This window comes from Plecotus auritus (assembly GCF_963455305.1).
Source record: "Plecotus auritus genome assembly, chromosome: 1".
NCBI lineage: Eukaryota > Metazoa > Chordata > Mammalia > Chiroptera > Vespertilionidae > Plecotus > Plecotus auritus.
The window spans coordinates 93255525-93280055 of NC_137770.1; the positions used below are offsets into that span (position 1 = coordinate 93255525).

General features: G+C 37.4%; 1 protein-coding gene across 3 annotated transcripts in view; it reads left to right on the forward strand.

The window, feature by feature from the left end:
- AKAP6 (A-kinase anchoring protein 6) overlaps nucleotides 1-24531 on the forward strand; it is a 495085-nt gene that overhangs the window by 396736 nt on the left and 73818 nt on the right. For all 3 annotated transcript variants that reach the window (XM_080685020.1, XM_080685019.1, XM_080685021.1), the window contains 2 exons: nucleotides 17606-17752; nucleotides 20814-21038. In XM_080685020.1, coding sequence (XP_080541146.1) covers nucleotides 17606-17752; nucleotides 20814-21038 — 372 coding nt within the window. The remainder of the gene's footprint in view (nucleotides 1-17605; nucleotides 17753-20813; nucleotides 21039-24531) is intronic.

Consider the following 24531-nt stretch of genomic DNA (forward strand, 5'->3'; position numbering starts at 1 on the left):
CAGTGGTAGATGATTATTCATTTGAATTCTCAACAGTGTCTTTTGCCGAATCTGTCAGGGGAGCTCAGCTTTCTCTGCAACGTCTTATTTCCCACACATTTTAATTTTCCTACCTTTTTTCTGTAGGCAGAACTGACAAATGCTCCTCACATTATTTTTCAGCATTGAACAGATATAGTCACTTACACCGCCACCAAAAAGCAGTCATTCCATATCATATGGAGAGCCTGTGCTTACCTTCTGCTTGTGTTGCAGAATGTGTACCTCTCCGGCTTGTATTTGAATTGTCACACTGGATGTCATGGCAAATACGGCTAGAGGTGTTTAGCCGTCTATGCGGAAAAGACCATAAAGGTCTCTCGGGTATTTTGGTGAGGAACAGGCTTAACTTGAATTCAAAGTCTACCCCGGGAGACCAGTGACAGGCAATCACACTAATTTGCAGTTCCCTCTGGGGCTGCTTCTCTGGGAGCTATCTGGTTAAAGGCAGATTCATATATGTCTGGGGAAACTGACTGCAAGCTTTTTCCACTTTGCAAACTGCACCAATTACGTATTTTTTAAATTATGTGTGTCCATCTGCCCTGATACATATATTAGGAATTAACCAGTTAACTGCCACACGTCCAAAGATGCTTTTATCTCGCTTGCGTCTATCGATGCTTATGGCGTACAAATGGTTAATGGTCTAATGACTCAACCTTTGCTTTAGAAGTAAGGAGAAGTAAGGAATGATTCTGTCTGGCCTTAGTGACTGTGAAGATGAGACAATGAGCATTTTTTAGGTATTACTATGAGTTTTAGAGAACAAAATAAAAGGAAGGTTATCTTTTTCCTTAAGTAACGTAATTCATTTAGAAAAATAAAACAACAAAAACCATGAAATGATAGCAAAGAGCATATTGTGTAGTATAAGAAAATAACTGCTGGTCTTCTTAGAACATCTTCATAGAAGAAATGAGATTTTAATTGGGTCTTGCTACATAGAATATAAATAAGTAGAATGGAAATAGAATTGCAAAAGAATGCAATATGGGGAAAAACCCTCAGATCTGGGAATTAGTTTGACATGCTCCTAGGAGTTTACCAAGGAAGATGCACTGGGGGAAGAGTAGCAAAACAATGGCAAATCCTAATCAGGAAGATCACTGGGGGAAGAGTAGAAAAGCAATGGCAAATCCTAATGGCTTTCATCCATGTGTTCAGTGAAAAAACATTACTATGATCCCCAGATGAGCAATTAAGGCACAGAGAATTGCGCAGTTAGTAAACAATGCAAGCAAAGTTTTAAAATGGGCAAGCTGATTCTGGGCATGTATTTTCAATTTTCTTTTTTAAATTTTTATTTATTTATTTAGTTAGTTTGTTAGTTATTTTGCCAATCTCATTGGTTCACAAATTACAGTGGGTAGCCTGAATCCTTTTCTGTCATCATGTTTATAAAACTTAGTGATTAAATGGTTATGTGATAACCATTTTTGAGATATACTAGTAGTTTTGAGATATACTAGTACTTTATTAATATTACCAGGTAATACTGACATGTTCCTTTCTCCCTTTGTTAAGGGTGGAGAAAATAACGTACTTGATAAATTTTCTAAAATATGGAAAAATATATATGTATATAATATGTATTATATGTAAGTCTACTGTTTCCTCCTCTGTGGAACTTTATTTTTTTTAATTTATCTTTATTCTTAAAAGAATTAGGATGTCCCCTTTGTTTTTGTGTTTCCCATTGACACCCTCCACCCACACCTGCCCCTCTCAGGGCTGCACCACGCTATTGTCTGTGTCCATGGCTATGCATATACTGTTCACCTTTCTAGTGGCTCCGCTCAGATGTGATTTATTTTACTCTGTTGCAATACCTTATTTCTAAGACAGATAATAAAAACAAAGGAGAAATTTACAGGCTTACTTGCAAATGAGAAAAAGACCAAAATATTTTGTTATGAAAGTCAAGTGTTTTAAAATTGAAGACTTTTTTTTAAAAAATGGTACATTTACATAGACATCAGAAACCTTGTACAAACATGATCTAGTTACTTATTAAAATACTAGGGACCCAGTGCACAAATTCGTGCACCTTGAAAGGAATTGTGGGCCACGAGGCTGCTGTGGGCACAGGGGTGGGTCTTGGCCCATCATCCACACCCCTGCCTGTCCTCTTCCGCCCTGGCCCCCAGTCCACTGTCTGCCAGCAGCCCGGCTCCCACTGCTGCCACCGCTCCCATGCGCTGACAGCGTGGAGCGATTGAGGCTGATGCCATCAGTGGGTATGAGTAGCAGCTGCTGCTCCGATTGCCCCTCAGGAGCAGGGGGAGGTAGAGAAGCCCTCAGGGGCAATCGGGAGTGGTGCTGGGCACCGGCAGTGGGTGCAAGCATGTCCAGCACCAGCAGCAAGTGCTAGCGCCTGGCTGGACTGCAGCACGCAGGAGCAAAGAGTTTTCAGTAATCACCAGAGGCTCACCACGATGACAGCAACCAGCAACCTGCCTTGCTGTGATGCCCCTGCTCACCTGCTCCACCATCCTGCCACAGCTGATGCCCAGCATTTTCTGTGCTCTGCTGCCTGCTGCCAACTCCCACCATGTTCCACGCATGCCCCCTGGGAGTCAGTGCACGTCATAGCAACCGGTTGTTCAGTTGTTTCACCGTTTGGTCTATTTGCACATTAGGGTTTTATATATATAGATCTGTGGTGGATAAGTGGTGAGTATGTCATTGTCACTATGTTATGGATGAGATGACCATGGAAATATGAAATGACTTCCCTTAGATCTTTAGCAAGCCACCCACAGAGGAGAGGCAGAGGTAGCGGTCAAAGGGAAGGTGGTGCACAGTGAAGGGCTCCCTATCAGTGATGCTCAGGGAAAATCTAGGAAGTCAAAGTATTAGTACCTATTTCTGTTGTTTTTGCTGTAAGCTATGCTAAATGGCCACATCCTGGTTCTTCTGCCTCCTTTCATTCCTCTTGGTGAATTTTTGCAGCCCTGATGCAAATTTTTAAGTTATCATTATGATATTCTCTCATTTCATTATTTCAGGAATGTCAGTAACTGAAGACCTCTATAGGTGTGATTTCCTTCCTCTTCCTCAATACTCTATTTTTACATAATTTTTGTGATTTGTTTTCTGTAGACTAGATATGGTTTCCCATATCTGGTTAAACCCTTGCAACTTCCTTTATTTACTTACTAGAGGCCCGGTGCCCAAAATTCGTGCATGGGGAGGGGGGAGGGCCCCTCAGCCCAGCCTGCACCCTCTCTAATCCAGGACCCCTCAGGGGGTGTCTGACTGCCGGTTTGAACCCAATCCACAGTCGGACATCGCTCTCACAATCCTGGACCACTGGCTCCTAATCACTCACCTGCCTGCCTCCCTGATCGCCCCTAACTGCCCCCTGCCAGCCTGATCACCCCTAACTGCCTCTGCCTGCTGGCCTGATTGCCCCAACTGCCCCCGCCCACCAGCCAGTTGCCCCCAACTGCCCCCCCTGCCGGCCTGGTCACCCCCTGCAGTCTGCTGCTTAGTCGTTTGGTCACCCCTCACTAACCCTCTTGCTGGCCTGGTTGCCCCACACAGCCTGTTTGGTCATCCGTTCGGTTGCGACGGTCACTTAGGGTTTTATATAGATAGATTACTTTCTCTCTATCTCTCTATGCATTCCCTTCATTTTGTTATCTACATTTTCACTTCTTCCTCTTCCTTATTTTGGAAACACACGCATGTGCACACATACACGTTCCTTTCTAATGAAGCTCTTCTAATAAACTTTCTGGAATGATTATAGCAAATTCCCTTACATAGCTTGAAAAATGTGTTCAAAAGCAGTTATCAAAACTCAGACTTGCTCTTTATGGTCTTAGTTATTACTAATACAGTAGGTTCTTGGATTACGTCAGAGATCCATTCCGCGACATAAAGCGATTTTCGCCATAAGTTGGAACCTACCTACATAAGCACCTACGCCACTTAACATGGAGCACATCCACAGCAGTAATGAAGTGAAACAGTAAAAAAAAAATTAAAAGGAAGATAACAATTCCTGACCTTTACTTGTGGTAAATAAATAATAAAAAACATAAAGCACTTTATGTACATACATCTAAATGACGGAACTTTTTTATAAATAAATGGGAGACGTAACCACAAAACGATGTAAGTCGAGTCCAATGTAACCCGAGGACTGCCTGTCCATTTTCACCTTAACCCTAGAGCTTCTTTAAACTGTGGGCTGTTGTTCTTCTGAGTGACAGGTATCACAATCAGTGAGAACTCTCCTATCAGCTCTTTTAGCCTCCACCTCAAGCTATTAAAAATCTACTGAGGTTTGGAGGGTGAGTATACACTGCTGAAGCCACAGAGTGGGTTTTTTAAGTGTGTTTTGACCACTCTAGAGTCATTTTGAATGGCACTCTTGATCTTATGTATTATACTCCCAGAAGCCACCAATTTCCTCAGACTTCTGGACTGATATCTAAAGATGTTTTTTTTAGAACAACAGCATGGCCTAGCAAACTAAACTGAAATTTTTCCTGAAAAGTTCATTTCTGGGTTTTAGTACTATCTTGCTGACCTTGGGCAAGTCACTTAGTTTCTATATATCCATTTTCAATCTGCAAGACAGAAATGATAATACTAACTTTCCCTATGGGCTTGCCGTAGGAGAACAAAAAAGAGAACAATCCATTGAAATGACAGGCTTTCTGAGGCTGGAGCAACAAATAGTGCTTAAAGCCTGAAACCTCTAAAATTTATTTTCTTAAAATCTTTCTCTGGTAAATATGAACATGTACCCCAAAGGAAAAAAAGAGAGAGAGAGAGAGAGAGAGAGAGAGAGAGAGAGAGAGAGAGAGAGAGAAGCTGGAACAGAAAGGTTTTAAAGTCCATAGCAGACTGGTGCTGGAGTTGGAAATTGGACCCAGCCTCTTGCATTCTGATCCAATATTATTACTGTGAGAAAACACTGAACTCATAAAAGGTGTCCTGAAATATTTAAAGAGCTGCTGTCACCTTCCTCTTTTCTTTGATACATTTTATAGAAGCTTTTCTTATGTTAACCATTTCTGGCCATGGAAAACAATTATCTTTGTTCATTGTTTCTATGTAAAAATTGAGAATAATATTTCTGTATTGATATTTTCAACAAATATGTTTTTCACTGAGAATAAAATTCAAATATAAAGAAGGCAGTCACATACTACTCATTTCTGTATACTAAAACGATTCCCAGCATATATTCTATAGCTGATACACACTCATCTGGTCTTTCTTTTGTGAGAATTCAAATGAATAAGTATTTCCCAACAACCTTCTAAGTCTATCCCATAATGCTAAGTTAAAGTGGATGAAGGGTAAACAGCACATGGCCCCTAACCTTAAGCACTCCGTTGTAGGAGCATATAATCTAATTCTGAAACCACATTCATCCCCATCTGATGTGAAGACACCAGAATACCCTCGAAAAATGATATCAAGTACTTTACTACACAGGGATTTGGGTAGTCACCAAGAAAAACTCATGGCATAATGAATCTATTAAGGTTGTAGATGTGAAAACCTTTTGAAACCATAAAAACACCCTACAAATGCATAAATGTATGATGGCATTTCCATTGTGTTTTGGGACCAGACAACCTTGGGGATGCTTTGATTGGCTCTGTCTTAACACTTACTATCACATGTTGAGTTCTAGATATCCCTCTCAGTGCTGAAGTCCACAGTCCCCAAGGAATGTCCATTTGCACTAAACTTGAAAAGGTAGTTTTTGATGATGACAATATGGAGGCTTGTGCTTTCAGCTTTCATCGAGTCTACTGGGTCTCATAGGATTCCACAGTGACCATGTTCTGCAGCAATATCTTTTTGATAAACTGCAATGTCTACAGTGCTCTTCCTCTCATTTTTTCTTGTCATCCTCAAAGAGAAAGCAAAATATTCTCTTTGAAGAAACATTACCAACAGAATTAACTTAAGAAATATATAGTCTCTTCCTTACGAAATTAATTTGGCATTATTTTTGAGGTGCGCAACATCTTGGCAACTGCTTTGATTTAAAACTCTATGTGATTTGGGAAAAGCACGTTTCAGAATGTTTAATTCAGCGATACAAAAGGCACTAATGAAATATGCATGTATGAATTTTATATCATATTAGTTCCTTCTTTCTTGAAATCTGAATAAAAGCCAAACATCTGGATTACGTTTGAAAAGCCTGAATTTTCAATTTTCAGAGAGATTCAATCTATTTTGACATTGCACACTTAGCCTTAACATTTACAGTGTGCTATTAACATTACTTGCAATTGTAAAAAAAAGTCTAGATTTAAACAAACTTGGTGCCTCCTAATGCTAAAAATATATCTGTATTTGAGATGGCTGCTGCTGCACAATCATATACATCCATAGTTTAGGCTTCATCAGCATTTCTATTATAAATACTTGCATTGAACAGTTCTGTAATTCAGCTATAGAGATATGGGTAAGCTTTTATGTATAAATTATCCTATGATTGTATATTAAAACAACAAATAGCAATCCCTGTATCACTTAGTTTGAGAAACTATTCATTGACTTAGTGTTTTATGAAGGCCTCAAATATTCAAGCTACTCCATGGTGACCAAAAAAAAGGCATAGCCCTCATCCTTTGAAAGCTTTTTCTTCAAATTTATGACAAATAACAAGATTTCTATTTTTATAGATATTTGGCAGCTAGACTAAAGGCAAGTGAATATTTATGGTTATAATTTAGGGAAGTGAATATTTTATTATGCTTTATCTCAGTAACTTGCAACCCTTTTCATCTCATTGCCTGCATAAACTAATTACTAAAATTGTGCGGCACACCAAAAAATATATTTTTTGCCGATATGACAAAAATAAAGGTATAATTTTGATTCATTCTCACCAGGTAGCTATTGTGTTGGCTGTTGTTATTTTATTTGACAATCTAGGGGCAAGTAGCTCAGTGCCCCTGACTAAATAGTTATGTTTTAAAAATTCTCCTGGAACACCAGTTGAAAATTACTGCTTTATCTCATTATCATAGTTTGTTTATTTAAGATACAGCTTGATCAGTAGAGTTTTAGGGGGTGAGGCAAGAAGTTCTATGGTTACACAAGAGATCAAAGAAAATAGAAGAATGTGATGTTGTATTGAAGTATACATAAGTTTACAGTGGAGTTTAATTTACTACACTTAAGTTTTTACTGGGTTTCTTATAGCATATATTAGGTGAATCTCATTCTTTTGTGACACGGAGAACAGCTGAAGTCAGAGATTTCCTTTTTCTTCTTATTTTTCTTTATTTTCAAAAATCCATTAAATTATATAGTAATATCCAAGTAAACAAAAATAAAATGTTTTTGGAGGCATTTATTTAGCTTGGGAGATGGAAAAACAAGAGAAGTAATAGTACTTTTAAACAGGAAACTTTATAAAGGAGAAAACTGAGTTTCATTACATTAATTGCTGCTTCTCATGTCTTTTTTCCATTCTACATTGCATACTCTAACAGATATGATATAATTGCATAACTATTCTGACTATGTGCTGACATGACATTACAACAGCTCAGATATGGTGCATCATAATGAAATCGTAATTAGAACAGTCATGATATATTATGGCAATGATGTACATCGTCACTGAAGTGCATTGGAATGCACAGAAAAACCATTGAGATGTGCAGATTTTGACATAATACAGCACAACCATGGAGTTTCATAGCATGAAGAAGAAATTGCCATTATGCCCACACTGCTGGCAGGAAGGGTTATAACACATTTCTTAGATATCTGTGAGCAAAAGTTCTATGTTGATAGCAGAAAATCTTTGAGAGTAACATTTGTGAAGTTTATATCTTTAAAAAAATCTACATGAAGTATCTTGTTGAAATATAGACTGAACTACATGAATTCTAAATTGGAAGTTTCCTATAAAGTATTTATCAAAAAAAGAACCCAAAAGGTTTCATTTAATGACCCAAATTCAATGAAATATTTCTCTAAAGTAGGACAGATTAAAGATGATTTGAGGAGTTTCAGTTAACCTTGGCTTTTCTTTTCATTCTCTGTGTCCTATCTTGAGTTTAGATTATATAGCTTACATTTTACATGGTTGTGTCTTTGCTCCATTGTTGTTCTCTTAGGTTTCTCTGCATGAGAATCTTATATCTGAGTCTCTTCTTCCAGCAAGAGATAGCTTCTCCTTAACTTTGCGTTTTTTGGTCTTGGCATTTATTTTACACATAATAATGTGTTTGTTATGGTGGATGTGGGCCCACAGAAGCTCAATTCTCTGAAACAGAGAACTTTAGGCCCTATCTTCTAGGCCAATCCTAATTCAATGCCTCATTAACCCATAAAATATCCAATCAGGTTGACTTCGGTCTCTGCCTAAATACTGCTGGTGAATGGGAATTCACTGTTGCCCAAGCTACATTCCTATATTCAGTTGTTGATCCTATGCCTGACCTCTGAGGTCAGACAAAACAGGTTAATATTTTCTGTGTAAAGGTCCTCTAAACATTTAAAGTCTGCTAACATATCCTTTCTTTTCTTCTCTCATCTTCAACTCTTATTTACCCCTTTGCTAATACCTCCAGCTTCTTTGACAGCTTGCTCCTTGGGGAGGTGTTGAATCTTCTCCCTCCTGGGAGTGCTCTCCTTTGTACACTTGATACATGGTCTAGCTTCCTCTTGGAAAATGGAACCCAAGCAGAACCAGGACTGCAGATTTGGGTCTAGTAAACCATAGTCAAGCTGACCTACCTGTTACCTTTCTTATTTTTGACCCTATTATGCTTGTTTCATTCAAGCTCCCAATCATATTTCTTTTGTTTTTACATTTACCTTTCACTGTCTGCTCATTGAATCTAAAGATAATTGAAGCCATTCTTTATGCAGTTTTTTTTTTATTTTTTGGGGGGGTGGGTGGTGGGGGTGGGTGGGAAAAGAACAGTCATTGACTCTGTTCATAACTGTTTCCAGTTCCAGTGGGCCGAGCTAGTGGTTGCCCCATTTAGATGAAAATTGAGTTTTCTTATTCTCATCAGTCCATACTTCTTCCTCTTATTTCCCCTTCACTGAGATCAAATGTTGGTAATCATCACATTTTTTTTTTCTTTTCATAGGAAAAATAGTTGTCTTTTTCCATGACACTAGCAATAGTTAGAAGATGAAAGGTTAAAGATGTCATACGTATGCTCAGTTCAACTACTTGACATTCGCATCTAGGTAGTGGTGTGCTTGAGCTGGCTAATACAGGCTTTTGAGAGCTGATTACTAAATATTCAAGAGTTTTGCCAGTACTAGCAACTATTGGTAGCTTGGAATCTTGGTAACTTGGAACCTGCCATGGTGGGAGTGTTTACACCTGGGAAATCTGCAAACACTACAAATCAGGGCTCCTCCCAACCCCCAGCCAGTTTACTAGTATACTGCTACCAGTAGATATTTGAATTTATGATCTCTGAGCTAAAATATTATTCTTTATTGATCAGTGACTTTAGTATAATCTGGCATTCTGATCAACATGCTGTATTTATATTTTACTTATATATGTCACTAACAAAAATATTGATTAAGACTAGACCAAAGAGAAGCCCTTGGCATAACATAGCCATTAAGCAGTGATCTTTATATTTGTTCAACAGGTTCTCAGCAGAACTCTGTGTACGTCTGTGCTTCTAAATGACTGAATATTTCTACTCACTTTAGGCTTATGAAAATCTAATAGAAGCACATATACCGGGTCCAGAAATTCACATCTTTGCTGTAGGGATTTAAGTCATTAGATTTTGGGTATATGTTCTTAGCAATTTAATTATGTTTAAAATCTGGTTAGTAGTGTAGTAAATAACTGGTATTGCTACAAAATTGCATTGAGAAGGTAATAGGATTGAATTTTTATACAAGTTGACACTCAATTAAAATTTCCATATATCCAATGAGTTAGCCAGTTCTTGGCAAGGGAGTTACAATAAATGCCTGCCTCCTAAGCTGATCAGTTCAAAACATGCAAAATTTATAATGAAGTCAAATGAAGACTCAATGCATCAACTGAAATTTGAGTTTGGCTTAGCAAATGCAGATCAAAAGCAAGAACTAGACTAGAGAGCACCCTTGATATTTCCTGCTTAAATTCCTCTATTTTTTATTGACCCTGGAGGAAAAATAACACATTAAAATCTCCTTACTGAATTACTGTCCTAAACCAACAGATCCATGGGACTTGTTCAGCTAAAAGCCACACAGACTTTGTAATGCAATGATGTAATCTTGGCTTTGTGTCATTTATATTCAACCTAAAAAAAAACACAATTTTCCTGAATAGACAGGCTGACAATAATATTGTTCGGTGTGGGTTTTTATTTGGATTCTTTCCAAATGGTTCACATGCCTTCACAGTAACACATCATGCCTGCTTACATTTTTGCCTGAATTCAAAGTTTTCCCCTTTTACTAGCTATCTGTTTTTCTTTTAAGGTCTCAGTTATGTTTGTAAAACTAACCAGCTCCACCACAAAATTAGGATGTATCTTGCAGAGTGCATTCATTTTACTTTTTGCATATTTTTCCTGAGGTCATGTCAAGGTTAGTTTGAATTCCATCCTACATTAAGACTTCTTTCACAGCTATTTAGCTCGGCAGCCTACTCCCCGCTGGGGTCTGCCCCTTGGGCACGTCAAAGCTTCAGACCTGACAAATCACACACAGATGAAGCTGTACAGTTTTTTAAACAGTTTCATCAGTAACTTTTTTTTTTTCTTTTTCACTATCTCCCTTCAAGTTGAGATTTTTTTTTCACTGCATTATCACTTCAGGAATGTTGATTTCTATTTGAGACAGTTGGTTTTTACATCAGAGTTGCAAACTAGAAATATCATTTATTTTATAGTAAATCATACCAATAGCATATAATCAGTCACCAGGATTACAGAACAAGATACCTACAGACCATTCCTGACTAGTATAACTGTAATTCTGTTATTAAAGTCTGTTTGTAGCAGGAAGCTTATATTTGAAAAGGTAGCTACATCACAGAGTTTACCGGAATAAATTTTAAGTCATCATAAAAATGCATCAGGTTTATCATATATAATACATTGAGCCTGGAAATGTTTCTCAAATGGTTAGTAATATGCTCTTATCGGTATTTTAGCAAATTGTGAAACTAATGGTGCAACTCCATTTCCTGTTTAATTGATGAAGTTAAAATGGTTGGTTGCTAATGAGTGTATTAGCAAACAATGTCCCCTTTACAAGGCTTAAGTAGATCAGGATTTTTAAAAGCAGCTTACTATCCTTATTTTTATATGATGAAAAATATCGACTGCCACCAATTGCTACAACAACTGAAGTAATGATGTAATTATTGCTGTGCCGTTATTTTGTCAATGGCAAACTATGGTTTTTAGTTGTTACACTAGAAAATAGTTATTTTCTTTAACAAACAAGCTTTTCATTACAATACCTGAATATCTTAACTACAGACTAAACAGAAAACTTAGAAATGCGGGGGGAAATAATATTTGGATGATTCTTCTTTCCTCAGTTCAGTATGTGAGTATCCAGCAAAGAGTTCTCTAAAAGGTTGCTTGGTGGAAACTAATTAAAGACAGGTCTAAAAAGAAAAGAAGAGGGGATCAAAGGCATTACATTAGGTGTCAGGATTTTGTTTGGGGAAGTTTTATTTAGATTTTTGTAATTCTATTCCAGGAAAAAGCTAAATTCTAAAAATGCCCATTTTGTACCATAATTTCATATTTGCGTTATTTTTGCAATAAGATACGTGTCAACAGCAAGCATCTTGAAGAAATCATCTCTGCATTGGCGTGTTAGCACATTATGGTGAAAAGAGGGGCTTGTGCTTTTCACGCAGTGCATTTCAGTCTTCAATTAACGTGAAAGCACTACAATGCCTATGCAACTTCTCTTGCCTAGTGGTGCACCATTTATCATTGCAGTTTTACATTGACCTTGACACCCACTTCATTAGAATAAAGATTGTCTACCATTTAGGTTACATTGTTCCTCTGCACAGAGACCCCATGCAAATTTCTGTTCAGATAGAAGAGCTGTGAGGCTGTCAGAGGTCATCTGCATTAAATGATTGCAGCTATTTTCCAACTGCTTCTTTTCATTCTCCTCAATTCAGGCTAGGAGGATCAATCAAGTCCTCTGCCTGAAACAGTGGGACTGCTGGGAATATAACTGTTTTTGGTAGTAGTGGATATGCTCTAAACAGTATTAAATATTTAATATAAACTCATTAAAGGCCATGCAAAGGCTTCAGAAATATCTCAAATTTATAGAAAAATCTAAGGAGCTAGAGAACCTTTTAAAACATAAATAGAAGAATAATAATCAATTTTATAACTTTAAAGCGTATAATTACAATAGTTCTTAAACTTAGTAAATTTCCTGTATAGGACACTTTTTTTCTTGCTCTTGACTTGGGTAGAGAAGGGACAAGACAGGAAACCTTTGGAGTTTTATGCAGTATTTTACACAAAGTCAGCATGAGAAGTTTGCGCTTATTGGTGTTTTTATTTTTGTTCTATAACAATGAATTCTGTGCTGGGTATTTATTTTAAAAGGCTTGGGTATTTGTTATGTAAAATAAATGATTGGAGAAATAAGTTGCCAGGTTTCCTACTTAAGTTTTCTGAGTGATATAATTGGAATTAAATTATTAATGGGAGATACTTTTAGAAAGATTGTTTTATGATCTTCTATTAGGGAATTTGCAATTCATTTTAATATTTGTAGTTTGATTTATATTAAAGATAATGCAATCTATGTCCAATTAACAATACATGGCCAATGTAATGTGATTTCCAGATCATGCAAATGGAATAAGCTAGAAGAGGGGGGGAAAACTCAATTCTTAACCTCAGATGTAATTTGCTGTGCGAGTTCTGGCAATTTTAAATGACATTGCACTTTTTAATTTTTCCAAAGGCTCAGCAGCAAATTTATCCCAATCAAGAAAGTCTATTATTAATTTACAAGGACAATTGTAGGAGTCTCTATAATTTCTCTCTGCAATTATTCGCCCTAAATCGCTAATGGTAAAACACAAGGAGTTTGCAAGAAATAAGGACTATGATTTGTCTTGGGCTTGAACCCTCTTCTTCAGGCTTGAACACTTCCCGAAGTGTTGGGGAGGTGAGCTCCCGCGAGGCAGCACTTGCAGGGTAAGCGCAGGACTGTGTTCTGGAAAAGGGGGCAGCACAGGGGCTGCTGCAAAGCCGACACTGGCCTCTGGCAGATCCCGCACTCGGCATTACAGCTGAGCTGTGGGTCTGGACTTTCCTATAAAAAGACTCTTTGTTCACCACTGAATGGCATTAGGCATGGACTTGCTGAGGGGCCACCATGAAGCCTCACATGAGGAGGGCAAACACTAGCCAGAAAACACAATATCAGAGTCATAGACAGAGACATCCCTGCGTTTTGTGCAAAAATGCATATTTTTGACACATAATTTTGCCAGTAGTTTGGTGTTTTGGTGTGTTCCTAGCATATGCTTTCTAGTTGATAGACCAAAATACTTTTTATTTTCTCAGTGTATTTTCTCTGTGCGTCTGCCTATCTATCTATCCATTGTGTGCTTATGGGATTATGTTGAATGTATAGGTGTTTGTGGCATTATTTTGTACTGGGAAAGATATTCAAGTATCTTTATTATTATATCTGTCATTCTAATAACTAGATCATTTTCTTTGCTTTAACGCTTCCTGATATAAAGTCACATAAAGCCCAGTTAAAATATACTATAAGATGTAAATACTCAAATCTGGAAGACACAGAATCTGACAGCCCTGTTCTAATAATGGAGAAAATTCTTTGGTTTAATTCTTGTGTTTCTCGTAGCCAAAACTTCACTCTCCACTCAGCAATGTCTGGTCTCTTTTCAGCATAACCAACAGAAGCACCATACAAAAGTCTTACAATGGATGTCTTAATCTCTCTGTGTGCTTTTAGAGCATTATTTTGAATTCCATCATGCTGCCTTTTTTCTTTCCTCTTCTGAAGTTTTATTACAACAGTAGAATTCCCAGGGAGCTTTGGGGGCAAGGTTCACATAATATAGCCCTGAAGTTTTGCTTAGGTGGAATCTATCCCCCAATCCTGGCCATCTTTTGATGATCTTTCTGTTTCAAAAAGATTCACTGGATAGCATCTTACAGCATTAGCTGGATGCAGTTTATTTTTTATTTTTTTATTTACTCGACAGTGAGTATCTATAACCCTTTCATGATGCTTTCTTTCTCTGACCTCACAGTGACAAGGCATCTTGTTCTTTAACATTGAGGGAGGCAGGAAAATGCTTGAGTTGCTCAATGTGTGCCTTCTATACCAGTTTCAAAATGGCTTATTCTTCTGGTTTCCATGGTGACAATTAACACTGTTTCAAGGCATTGTTCCATTCTCCATTTGGGCAGAATTTTTGATGTGATTTTTAACAAAACAAAACAAAAAAAGGTTTTAAGAGGGAAAAAAGCCTTTAGCAGAACTGTCAAAAAAGTTATCTCAATCAAGTCTTCATGCATTTCTAATTATATTTACTTCAGAAATCCCCATTTTTGCTGGCTTTGTTTTATAATTTAATTTTGGCATTTGTGCTTTTAAAAAGTAAGTACTGAGTACAAATTTTCTAAAAACTTCTTTAGTACTTAGTTAAAACAGTGGACTAGTGTTTGTGGTTATTTTTAACTGTTTTTAAAGTTTTCTTTATATATCCTGTATACACACAGAAGTGGCATTTGGAATGGGAGTGGCCTGTGTCTTTACTGGTAGTTTAGATCATTCACATATCTATTAGGAGGCTTCAGCAGTCAAAATTGAATTGGCCAAGCAAATACACTTAATAATGTAAATATGCCCTTTCAACAGAGTATATTTTATTTTTGACTAGACAGAGAAGTCCAGCACAGGTGCTGTGGGGAAATTAAATACTGGATGCTTATTTACCTTAGCACTCAAGAAAAGCCATCTAACTTTAACTTTGCTACTCATTTTGGCTATTGAAGAGTAGTCTAGATCACAGCATCCACAGACTACAGGACACAATGGGGCAGCCTTGACTCACTGCTGTGGGTGAAATTAATATGAATATTAAATGATCTTCTCACCACAAGAGAAAGTAGCCCTACTTGATAGGATGACCAAGAACTGAGAGAGCTGGCGGTTGATTCTCCCTGTCTAATGCTTCTGAAGAGACGGAGATAGAAGAGCAAAGCCATACCAACATCAACAAAAATGTAACCCTTGTGGCATTATTATATATACAGCTTAAGGCCCTAAATCATATCTGATTCAACTTTCAGAGTGCTTCAGATATTAAGCATTTTCACCTTAAATTACATGACATTCTAGTACCTTTCATGCCCATGTACTCATACATCTAACAATTAGCTGGATTCTCCTAGCTTTTATAGTTTGAAGGCTGTGTCCATCAATCACATCTTTCATCAGGCTGTTTATACAGTAGGTTACATGGTGACAAAGACAGAGAGCATACCTAAGACACTTGTTTTATTTTTTTAATGTAATAACCTTCCATAATAGCTGTTGCAGTGACTACTTGTACTACATTTCACAGAGAAAATTATTTTATGACTAAAATGAAATTAATTGCTTTTTGTATGTTTATTATTACAAGGCTGTCATGTTTATGGGACACATCTAAACTGTTTTCTTTCTTGATTGATCTGCTGTGTAGGAGCTGTTCAAAGTTGGGGTAAAGCTGGGGGGTGGGGTGAGCTTGTCATAGGTGAATGTGATAACTAGGCCAGGCCACTCCCAGGAGACACAGATGGAGCACCCCTCTGTCAATTGGCGCACGTGGCATAAGCTGAAGATCTGAATAGGGTTCTTCTGCCTGCCTGGAATGCTGGTTCCCCGTATTATTATGTAAATCTTTGTTAGCAGCATCATCTTTGGATGGGTATCTGATTACAGAAAGCAGACTGCCCTCTCCTCCACTCGTCGCTCTAACAAATAAAACACTGTGTAGGTTTCTAGAATACTTGTTCAATGTTGGGTCCAGCATTCTCAAGTGGACATTGTTTTTTCTAAGTGTTGAAGTAACGTGCTCCTGGTCATTGCTGTTAGAAAGCACAATCAGAATTTCCCAGGTATCACAGGCCAAATGATGAAAGTGCTCTAATTTTTTTCATCATGCATATTCATGTAATTTTGGATACTCTGACACCCTGATCAGCATTCATTAATACTATGAAATGCTTTCAATCACATTATTTAAAATATTTTGTTCTGTGTGCCACAAATGACTAACATTTGGAGAAGTTTATATAATACAAATAATGTGCATGTTTAGTGCAAATGAAATATTAAAATATGAAACTGAAAGTATGCAAACATTTGCATGCAAATGCTGAGGATCTATTAACCGAAACAGGGATTTCACACCTTCTTTTTCTTTAAGCTGTTTCCAATTGTATTTAATTTGGGATCTGACACAATATCATATTTTCAAGGTAAATAAAATCAACCACTGCTTGGGCAAGTTTTGAACTTGCTGATTTGCTACTTTGCTCAGACAAATGCTTTTCTTATTAGATCTGATAAAGCCTCATCTTAGCTCAGTCAGGGCAATGGAGCAACACTGTCAGTGACCTGACTTTTATGCCTCAATGAAATGAATTTGGGGGTTATCATTATATTTTTAAAATGTGCTAAAATTGTGAAATTTGTTTAATATTTTAACCAGAATTTAGTTTTTCTTCTTAGAGATGTTTTTACATATATATTTAACAACTACAGCCATAGTCATTTATAGCTGTTCATCATATAGGACCTCCTCACTATGAAGTTATCCAAATAGTTATTTGAAGAGAATCACCATGGTAACTGTCATATTAAATAGCACCTACGTTATATGTAGCAAACATCTTTTAGAAGAGACTCACTTGGCAGTGTGGTACAATACAATGTATTTTGGGGGAGAGGGTTCTGTAGTCAATTGTGATATTTGAGAACATTTCACAGTATTCAATAAGAAAGCATAGATTTGTAACCGTTCTTAAATCACTGGTTTTCTTTTTCCTTTCTATATGTACCTCATCTCCAAGCCGACACAGAGTTTTTAAGTAAAAGAAAAATGAAAAAAAAATCTTAACTGAGAATTCAGAGAACTTATAGGATAAGAAGGAAGTCACACAATCTTTAGGGATCATTTTAGTTGTACCTTTGGGGGCAGAGATGACAGATGGGCAGCACTCTGGAGCCAAATGTTGACCAAAATTAACTGAATATTAGCTCCCCTTAGACCACGTGTTTTCCGATTCAGAATATTTTAAATTGGAGATCAAATGTGTGTGTGTGAACTTTAGTTTAAAAAGACATAAATCTTAGTCAACTAAATGGAATGAATAACTTGGATGTTCATGGATGTGTGAGTAATATATATGTTTTTTACTATCTTCAGCAATGTTCCTCCACTACTCAAGTTATTTAGGTTTAGTCTCCTCACAAATATTATTGGAAATAAAAACTTTTAACCCCCACGAGCATCGCTAGTGCTGTGCTCAAAGATTGTCTAAGAACCTCTCTCTTCTTGTTTTAGCGATACAGTGTGGAAATGTCCATCAGGGGCCTGAAAAAGACAGAGCTGCTGAGTAAGGTGGAAGCTTTGAAGAAAGGTGGCGTTTTACTACCAAATGATCTCCTTGAAAAAGTGGACTCAATTAATGAAAAATGGGAACTGCTTGGGGTATTTGCATTTTTATTACTGTTTGTAGGCTATGTGTACATTTTTTGTGTAGTAAAGTACTCTATCTGTCTGATTTCTAATTTGAGGCACAAATATCTCTCTCTCTTTCAATTCACTACCTACATTTCAAACAAGCTATCATGCTATTATGGCTGAAAAACACTGCTTTTCCTCTTCTGTTGATTTTTTTTTTTTTTTTTTTTTTTTTTACTCTCAGCTTGTCTCCTCTCAGATTTTAATAATTTTGGTTCTTTAATACATAAAGAAGTAAGTAAAATATGCCATGTATTATGGGTATGCACCAAGTCAACGATAATACAGTATATCTGATATACGCTGCCTGTCATGCTCGAATGCACGTTAATAGAATTTATTCTGAAGGTACATGTTAGAGACATCACTGTTTAACTATTTCCTGGACCCTTCCGATGGAAAATGCCATTGTCACTACAACCTTCAAGTCACACTAAAGCCACTGAAACAAAGATGCAGATTTGACCCAAATCTGAATTGCAGAATTAAATTGGTCTCTGTTTTGTGCCTCAATTTCCAGCTCCCTTTTAACAAAAGCCAAAAAAAAAAAAGTTTCATGTAATTCATTTCACGCAATGATGGGCTGGGTCTCAGCCAAAGACTGAAATGCAAGAATCTGGCAAAAAGGCAATATAGAAGCTCTGTTAGCCAGAGGCCAGGATGGTCTGTGCAGGAGACAGTGCTGTCCTTTTGGGGAAGACAGCTGAGAGAGAGAGGTTAAACAGTATTTTTTCATCAACTTCTCTCCTAAATTGCCTTCACTTCAAATCAAGGGTAAGCTAAATTTGTCAATTACTTAAATGATTAATTATAATAGCTAAGTATGGGTGGTGTCAGTTATGGAGCCTAATTTTGCATGCCTTCCATTTCCTGTCTTTTTTTTTAATTTTTAAAGAAATAATACTCCAAAAATATTTTGAATAAAAAGCTCTCCATGTAGCTTGATGACTTGGAGGAGTGCCAGTGCTCAGTTTCTGCCGAGCTTAATCTAGGTGATTAAAAAGCTGAGAGTTTAATCCCTGCTTTCTCATCTAAATTCACTACACTCTGCGATTGTGCAAAGTAACTTAAAATGTTAAAAGTTTTTACTCTGACCTATTGTTACATTACTTTTTAATAGTAATTAATGGCTTTCACATTGTCATATGGTGATTTAAATCAGAACCTTCGAAATTCTACAGAATTCCTTGATCTCCTACAGGAGAAATGTGGTTAGTATAGGACATTTTAAAAGGTTGTTTCCTAAATGAGGACAGCAACTTTAGGTGCCTGATAGATAAAGCAATAGTTTGGTTATATAGAAATAGAACTATATCTGTTTCTAATTTGATAAATAACTAACAATAATCTTTCTTTGAACATTGTTTAAAGTATGTCATGCATATTGCTTTCTCAACAAAAAATTTAAATCAACATAACATTAAAAAACAGACTATTTAGTTATTCTTTATGAGTCAGAGACCTTAAAAATGGTTGCCATTTTGACAATAATACCATCTGAATACAATATGCAGAGTTGTGTAATGATTTAGGAAGAGAGAAGGGTGGAGGGAAGGTTTGAATAAAACCTGTGCCACACTAACACCACCAGACCTGCCACTCTAATTGGCATGATTACATTTTAATTGGCATGAAAAAAATTTAAAGACAAGGATTTTAACTTCTAACAATAGTAAAATAGAGGGATATGGTTTTTAATATTACTTTCATCTAAGGTGAACAGTGTGGAATGGAAATACATTAGAATGAAATGTCAGTGGTGCGTACAGTTTAATCTGTGAAATTTTGTCCCCTGTGCTGCATATTACTCTGTCTCAATTGCATATTAAACAACCCTATCAAGGCAGGCATTGGCATCTGCTGTGCTGACACAAATTGTGAATTAAATGAAATTGATGTCCTCTGTCGTATATTTATGAAGACGGACCATTCTCTGAAGTATTCTGTTTATGAAGAATTTATGATTGCAAACTGTTCCAGAACAAAAAAGTGGCAATAAATTCTTTTTTGTGACCCTACCCTCCAAGGGCATTGATTTCACCTCCTGCTGCTACTTTTGTTACAGCATAAAAACAATAGCTAAATCTGGATTCTACTGAGGGTCTTCAAATTATCAATATTTGCACCATGAAAATATAAGCGTGTTGGCAAGAAAGGCTATTTTTCTGTTATGATCTCCTAAAGATGCTATTTACAGAACACTACACAGCAGTTGAATGTTTGTTGACTTAATTTTATTTGTGTTTTAAAGGTTATTTTTTTAGGTTTAATTCATCAATATAGATTAACTCCTACTGATTCTCCAAAGAGAGAGTTTTCCACAAAAACAACACAAAAAAGCCCTCCCTGACTACACCTTCATGACGGAGTAGTTAATCTAAGAAGTACTAGCATAGTGGATTGGGACTTATTTTAATACATATATTGGAAAGTCTAGCACCCACAAATGCAAAGTGGGGAAAATTGTGGGGCTGAACAATTTCCAAGTCAGGTAAAATGAACAACAGCACCAAGGAGTCTACTCCTTCTTAACAGCCCTCAGTCATATGGCTTGGTAAATTGTACTAAACAAAACCAAAAAAGGAATTTAATTCTTCATGCACAATCTTCTCTTGGCCTCTTTAGTACATTGATTAAACTCAGACTTCTATCTCCTGAAAATTTTATGCAGAGAATTTTTTACTACAAACTGCCATTATGAGAATTCAAATGAATTTTTATCAGTGACCATGGTGAACTTTTGGGTCAAATATCCTTTCTGTTAAAGGAAACTATAAGTGAATGAGGTCTTCTTAACCCACTAGTGGTAGTCAGAACAACACACATTGCTCAAGAATTCAAATCCTAAATGGAACAGTGAGCTAATCTGAATTAATGTTTGTGGTGAGATGGCAGGTATGGCTGGATACTTTCCCGGGGTTCGTGTCACCAGCCAAACTGTGATAGGTTTTGGTACCTAAGCTAACCTGTGTTTTTATTTTTGTTGGTGTTTTTTATTTTTGTGTTTGTTTTTAATTTGATGCATTAGAAAACCCTGGGAGAGAAGATCCAGGACACAATGGCAGGGCCCCGTGGGTCTGGTCCACGTGACCTGCTCTCTCCTGAAAGCGGAAGCCTGGTAAGGCAGCTGGAGGTCAGGATCAAAGAGCTGAAAGGGTGGCTGAGAGATACAGAGCTTTTCATCTTCAATTCCTGTCTGAGACAAGAAAAGGAAGGAACAATGAATGCTGAGAAACAACTGCAATACTTTAAGGTAATAAAAAAACAATCAAAGTTGATAAAAAGCTTTCTTTATGGTAGGGATGAAATATTTATCAAGTATATAAAGTATTATACCCATGTATCTATGTATCACTGTGCACTTAAATGTTTCCTTGAATTTATAGACACCCTCCACATTTCTTATATGCCAGCGCCTGTGTGTATAAAGATGAACATGAAGCGTGTCAGATACACGTTGGGTGGGGGAAGCTCTGCTGCTGGTGTGTTGAGTGCAGTGCTCGGGGAGGGACTGCTTTGATAAATTAAAAGCAGACCAGCTTAAAAACACTAAAGATGACAATTTTGAAAGGCAGACCTAAATGTTCTATAAATAATGTGGCTAAAAATACTTCTGTACATTGATATGATCAAAGCACATGATTTAACTGAAGACCATTAATGCTAACAAAAGGAAACCTACTTTTACATGTGAAAGCATCAACTACTCATGGAGGGAAGAAATAAAGTAAAAGAGGTTCCTACATGATAGGCATATTCCATCGTAGACAAATGCCAACCCTAGTTACACAGCTGTGTGTGTGTTCACTCTATGGATGTTCATGAAGAAGAGCGTGTTCCCCTGTTTGTTTCCGTGGTCTACACAATAACTTTTCAAAAACAGTTTAAAATCCAGATGTTTTCCCTTACTGCCCGTGCTGGCCTGGACTGCTTGAACCCTCTCGTAAGGCAGTCGTTATCTGGGCTCCTGGTGGTGTCAGCCTGAAGTTTTGGGATTGTAGAATATGAATTCGGCAGCAAGAAACCTTCTGACATGGAAGTTCTTAAAGAGGAGAAAAGGTAAAACTGAGAAGGAGAGACTCTCTTGGGACCCAGCAACTGTTCCTTCGCAAGGCCTTCCAGGACCAGGTTTTATTCATTTCACACCTCGTGCCCTTCAGTCTTCCAGCAATCTATTAGGGGATTCAGTCACAGTCACATTGGCTCACCTTCCCTCTGCAGACAGGCAGGGACATCTTGCTTACCAGCATAGTCCAAGAGAAAGCACCCTCAAAGGTGAGACCACAGAACTTCCCACGAAACTGTCTGTATTACACACCTACAGCTTATTTTGGTTGAAAACCTCCTCTTCTGCCACTGAATTGGCAAGACCAAACTGGCATTTAAATGAAAGCCGCTTGCCAAGGCAGAAGGGTTTTTACTGTCTAAAATACAATATCCAGATGATTTGTTATTTCATCTCTACTTGTCTCACCCTAACTAACTCCTGTTATAGGGAGATGGAATCCTCAGATATTTCCCCCCTGTGTTGTTTGAACTTAATATGTACCTTATAAAGCATCCTGGTCATTAGTAGGATGTTGTGAAATAACATTTTCTCTATGGTATCTATATTGTAAAGCTACAATATAGATACCATAGAGAAAATGTTATTTCACATTTTCTGGTTAATGGCCCCAGCCAGTTGTGTAATCTTGGCCATATTTCTTGTATGATCATTTGGTGCCTCAGTTTCTTCATCTATAAAATGGGATGCTGCTAGTATTTATGTCACAGGATAATGAGTTTACATATGTAAACTATTATTTCTACTTTTGTAATGGTGCATTTGAAAGGGATAGAAATATCCTAACGTAAGCTCAAACATGTTATATAATAATTAGAAACAGTAACAGGACGTTTGTTATGATAGATATTTCTATATCTACCTTCTTACCCACATATCTCATACATAGATATTTGAAATCAACTTTTTTTTTTACATTTGCTATTATTATAAATGAAAACATAAGCAGTTCTGCATTAATTTAGCTGATGCTTCCAAAGGACATTAGCTTTGTATAGTGTCATCAGCATCATTCTCAGCTAGGTCCTAGTAAGAAATGTGAAAACGTTTAAGAGACAGAAAGAGAGACAGAGGGAAGCCATATTAAACTTCCAGATCATTAGATAGCTCTAGGAGTCCTAATGATTTGCTAACACGTTCTAGCCATAAGGGGAATATGCACTACACCTAATTCATTATTTACCATGTGCTTCTTAGTGCCTGAAAATAATCATAGAATTTTAATTTCAAAAGTACCAGAGACTATCACATGCTTTTTGCTATTTTACTTCTTTTCTTCAAAGATATTTTTCCTAAGGGCATTTTTATGTTGCTAGTGTCACTATTTATTAAACTAACTGCTCTTATACCCCACTCTTATTTATTTAGCTACTTAAAAAAAATAATATAATGAATTCAGAGACTTTCCTACCCCAAACAAAAGGTAAGACCATTATGTAAGGTTACTGGCAAGACGCTAAGTCCTGGGTACTTGTCTTCTTGAAGGAAATATTTCAGTCAAGATGCAAAGGACAGCAAAGGAAGCAAGAATTTCTTGGCTGCAAAAACCCACACTCAGGACAGTGAAACAAGCAAGCACTTAGAAAAAGCAACAGGAGAGCCTTAGATGGGGCTGCTTTAGCTCACTGAGAAGTCAGAGAACAGGAGCCTTGGAGACAAGTTCAGGGGGTTAGCCCAGGATGAGCTGCCACTGCCCACTGCTCCCCTGGTACAAGTCTCCTGGGGTCCCTTAGAGTTAGGGGATATAGTGTCTGTGGGGAAGAAGAAGGGGAAGGGAATGGCAGGAGTGTGCTCCCCTGGGAGAGAAATCGAGCTGGGTCCTTTGTGTTGAGGGTATTTATCTCTCTCTTGCAGGTGAGAATCTTAGGGAGGTCTGAGGAGAGGTCTCACTGGAATAGTCATCAGCTTTCCAGGTGTGCTCTTTCAGAGCCATGGTCTCCACTGATTGGTTGGCTCTAGAGCAGGGGGTCATTAGTTCATGCAGCTGTCCTGAGGCAGCCAGGGTTTCACTTGTCCGGTTTTTGCTGCTTTTCTGGGCCTGGAGCTGAAATACAAACGAGACCTCGATGTTATCTCTAGGGAGGAAAAGGTCAGGAGGTCTAAACCTCATGACCAGCGATATGCTAGGGAAGGAAAGGTCACACTAGGGACAAGGTTCTTGTTTTCCCAGTTTTGCCTCTTGTTAGGCACACAGGACGGCCCTGCTGACCTGAACCTGGCCCATTGGCCTCGCTCTGCTCATGTCTGTCTAACTGCCTATAGCTGTAAGGGACCCCTCACCATGTGGTTTCCCAACCCAAGTCCTTCCTCTGCTCCTCTCACCTAAGGTCATCATGTTCCTGGACCCCATAGTCTTGATTTCACTTGCTTTCCTTTGATAGGAAATATTTTAATTTTAGTTGTTTTTAACTTCATTAAAAGATATCATGCTGTGTTATTTTTAGGATTTCCTTTTTAATTTAATATTGTAACGCCAATATTTATTTATGTCCCCAAGTATGGCTATTATTCACTTAATGTGACAATTGTATAATATTCCATTGTGAGTAAATACATGTATCTCATCTAAGGCTCATAGCAACCTCTGGCATCGGTATCAGGATCCTGATTTTGCAGATATGGAAAGAGGCACATGGACGGATGTTAAGTTTTGTATGTCCAAGGTCACTTATAGTGAGTG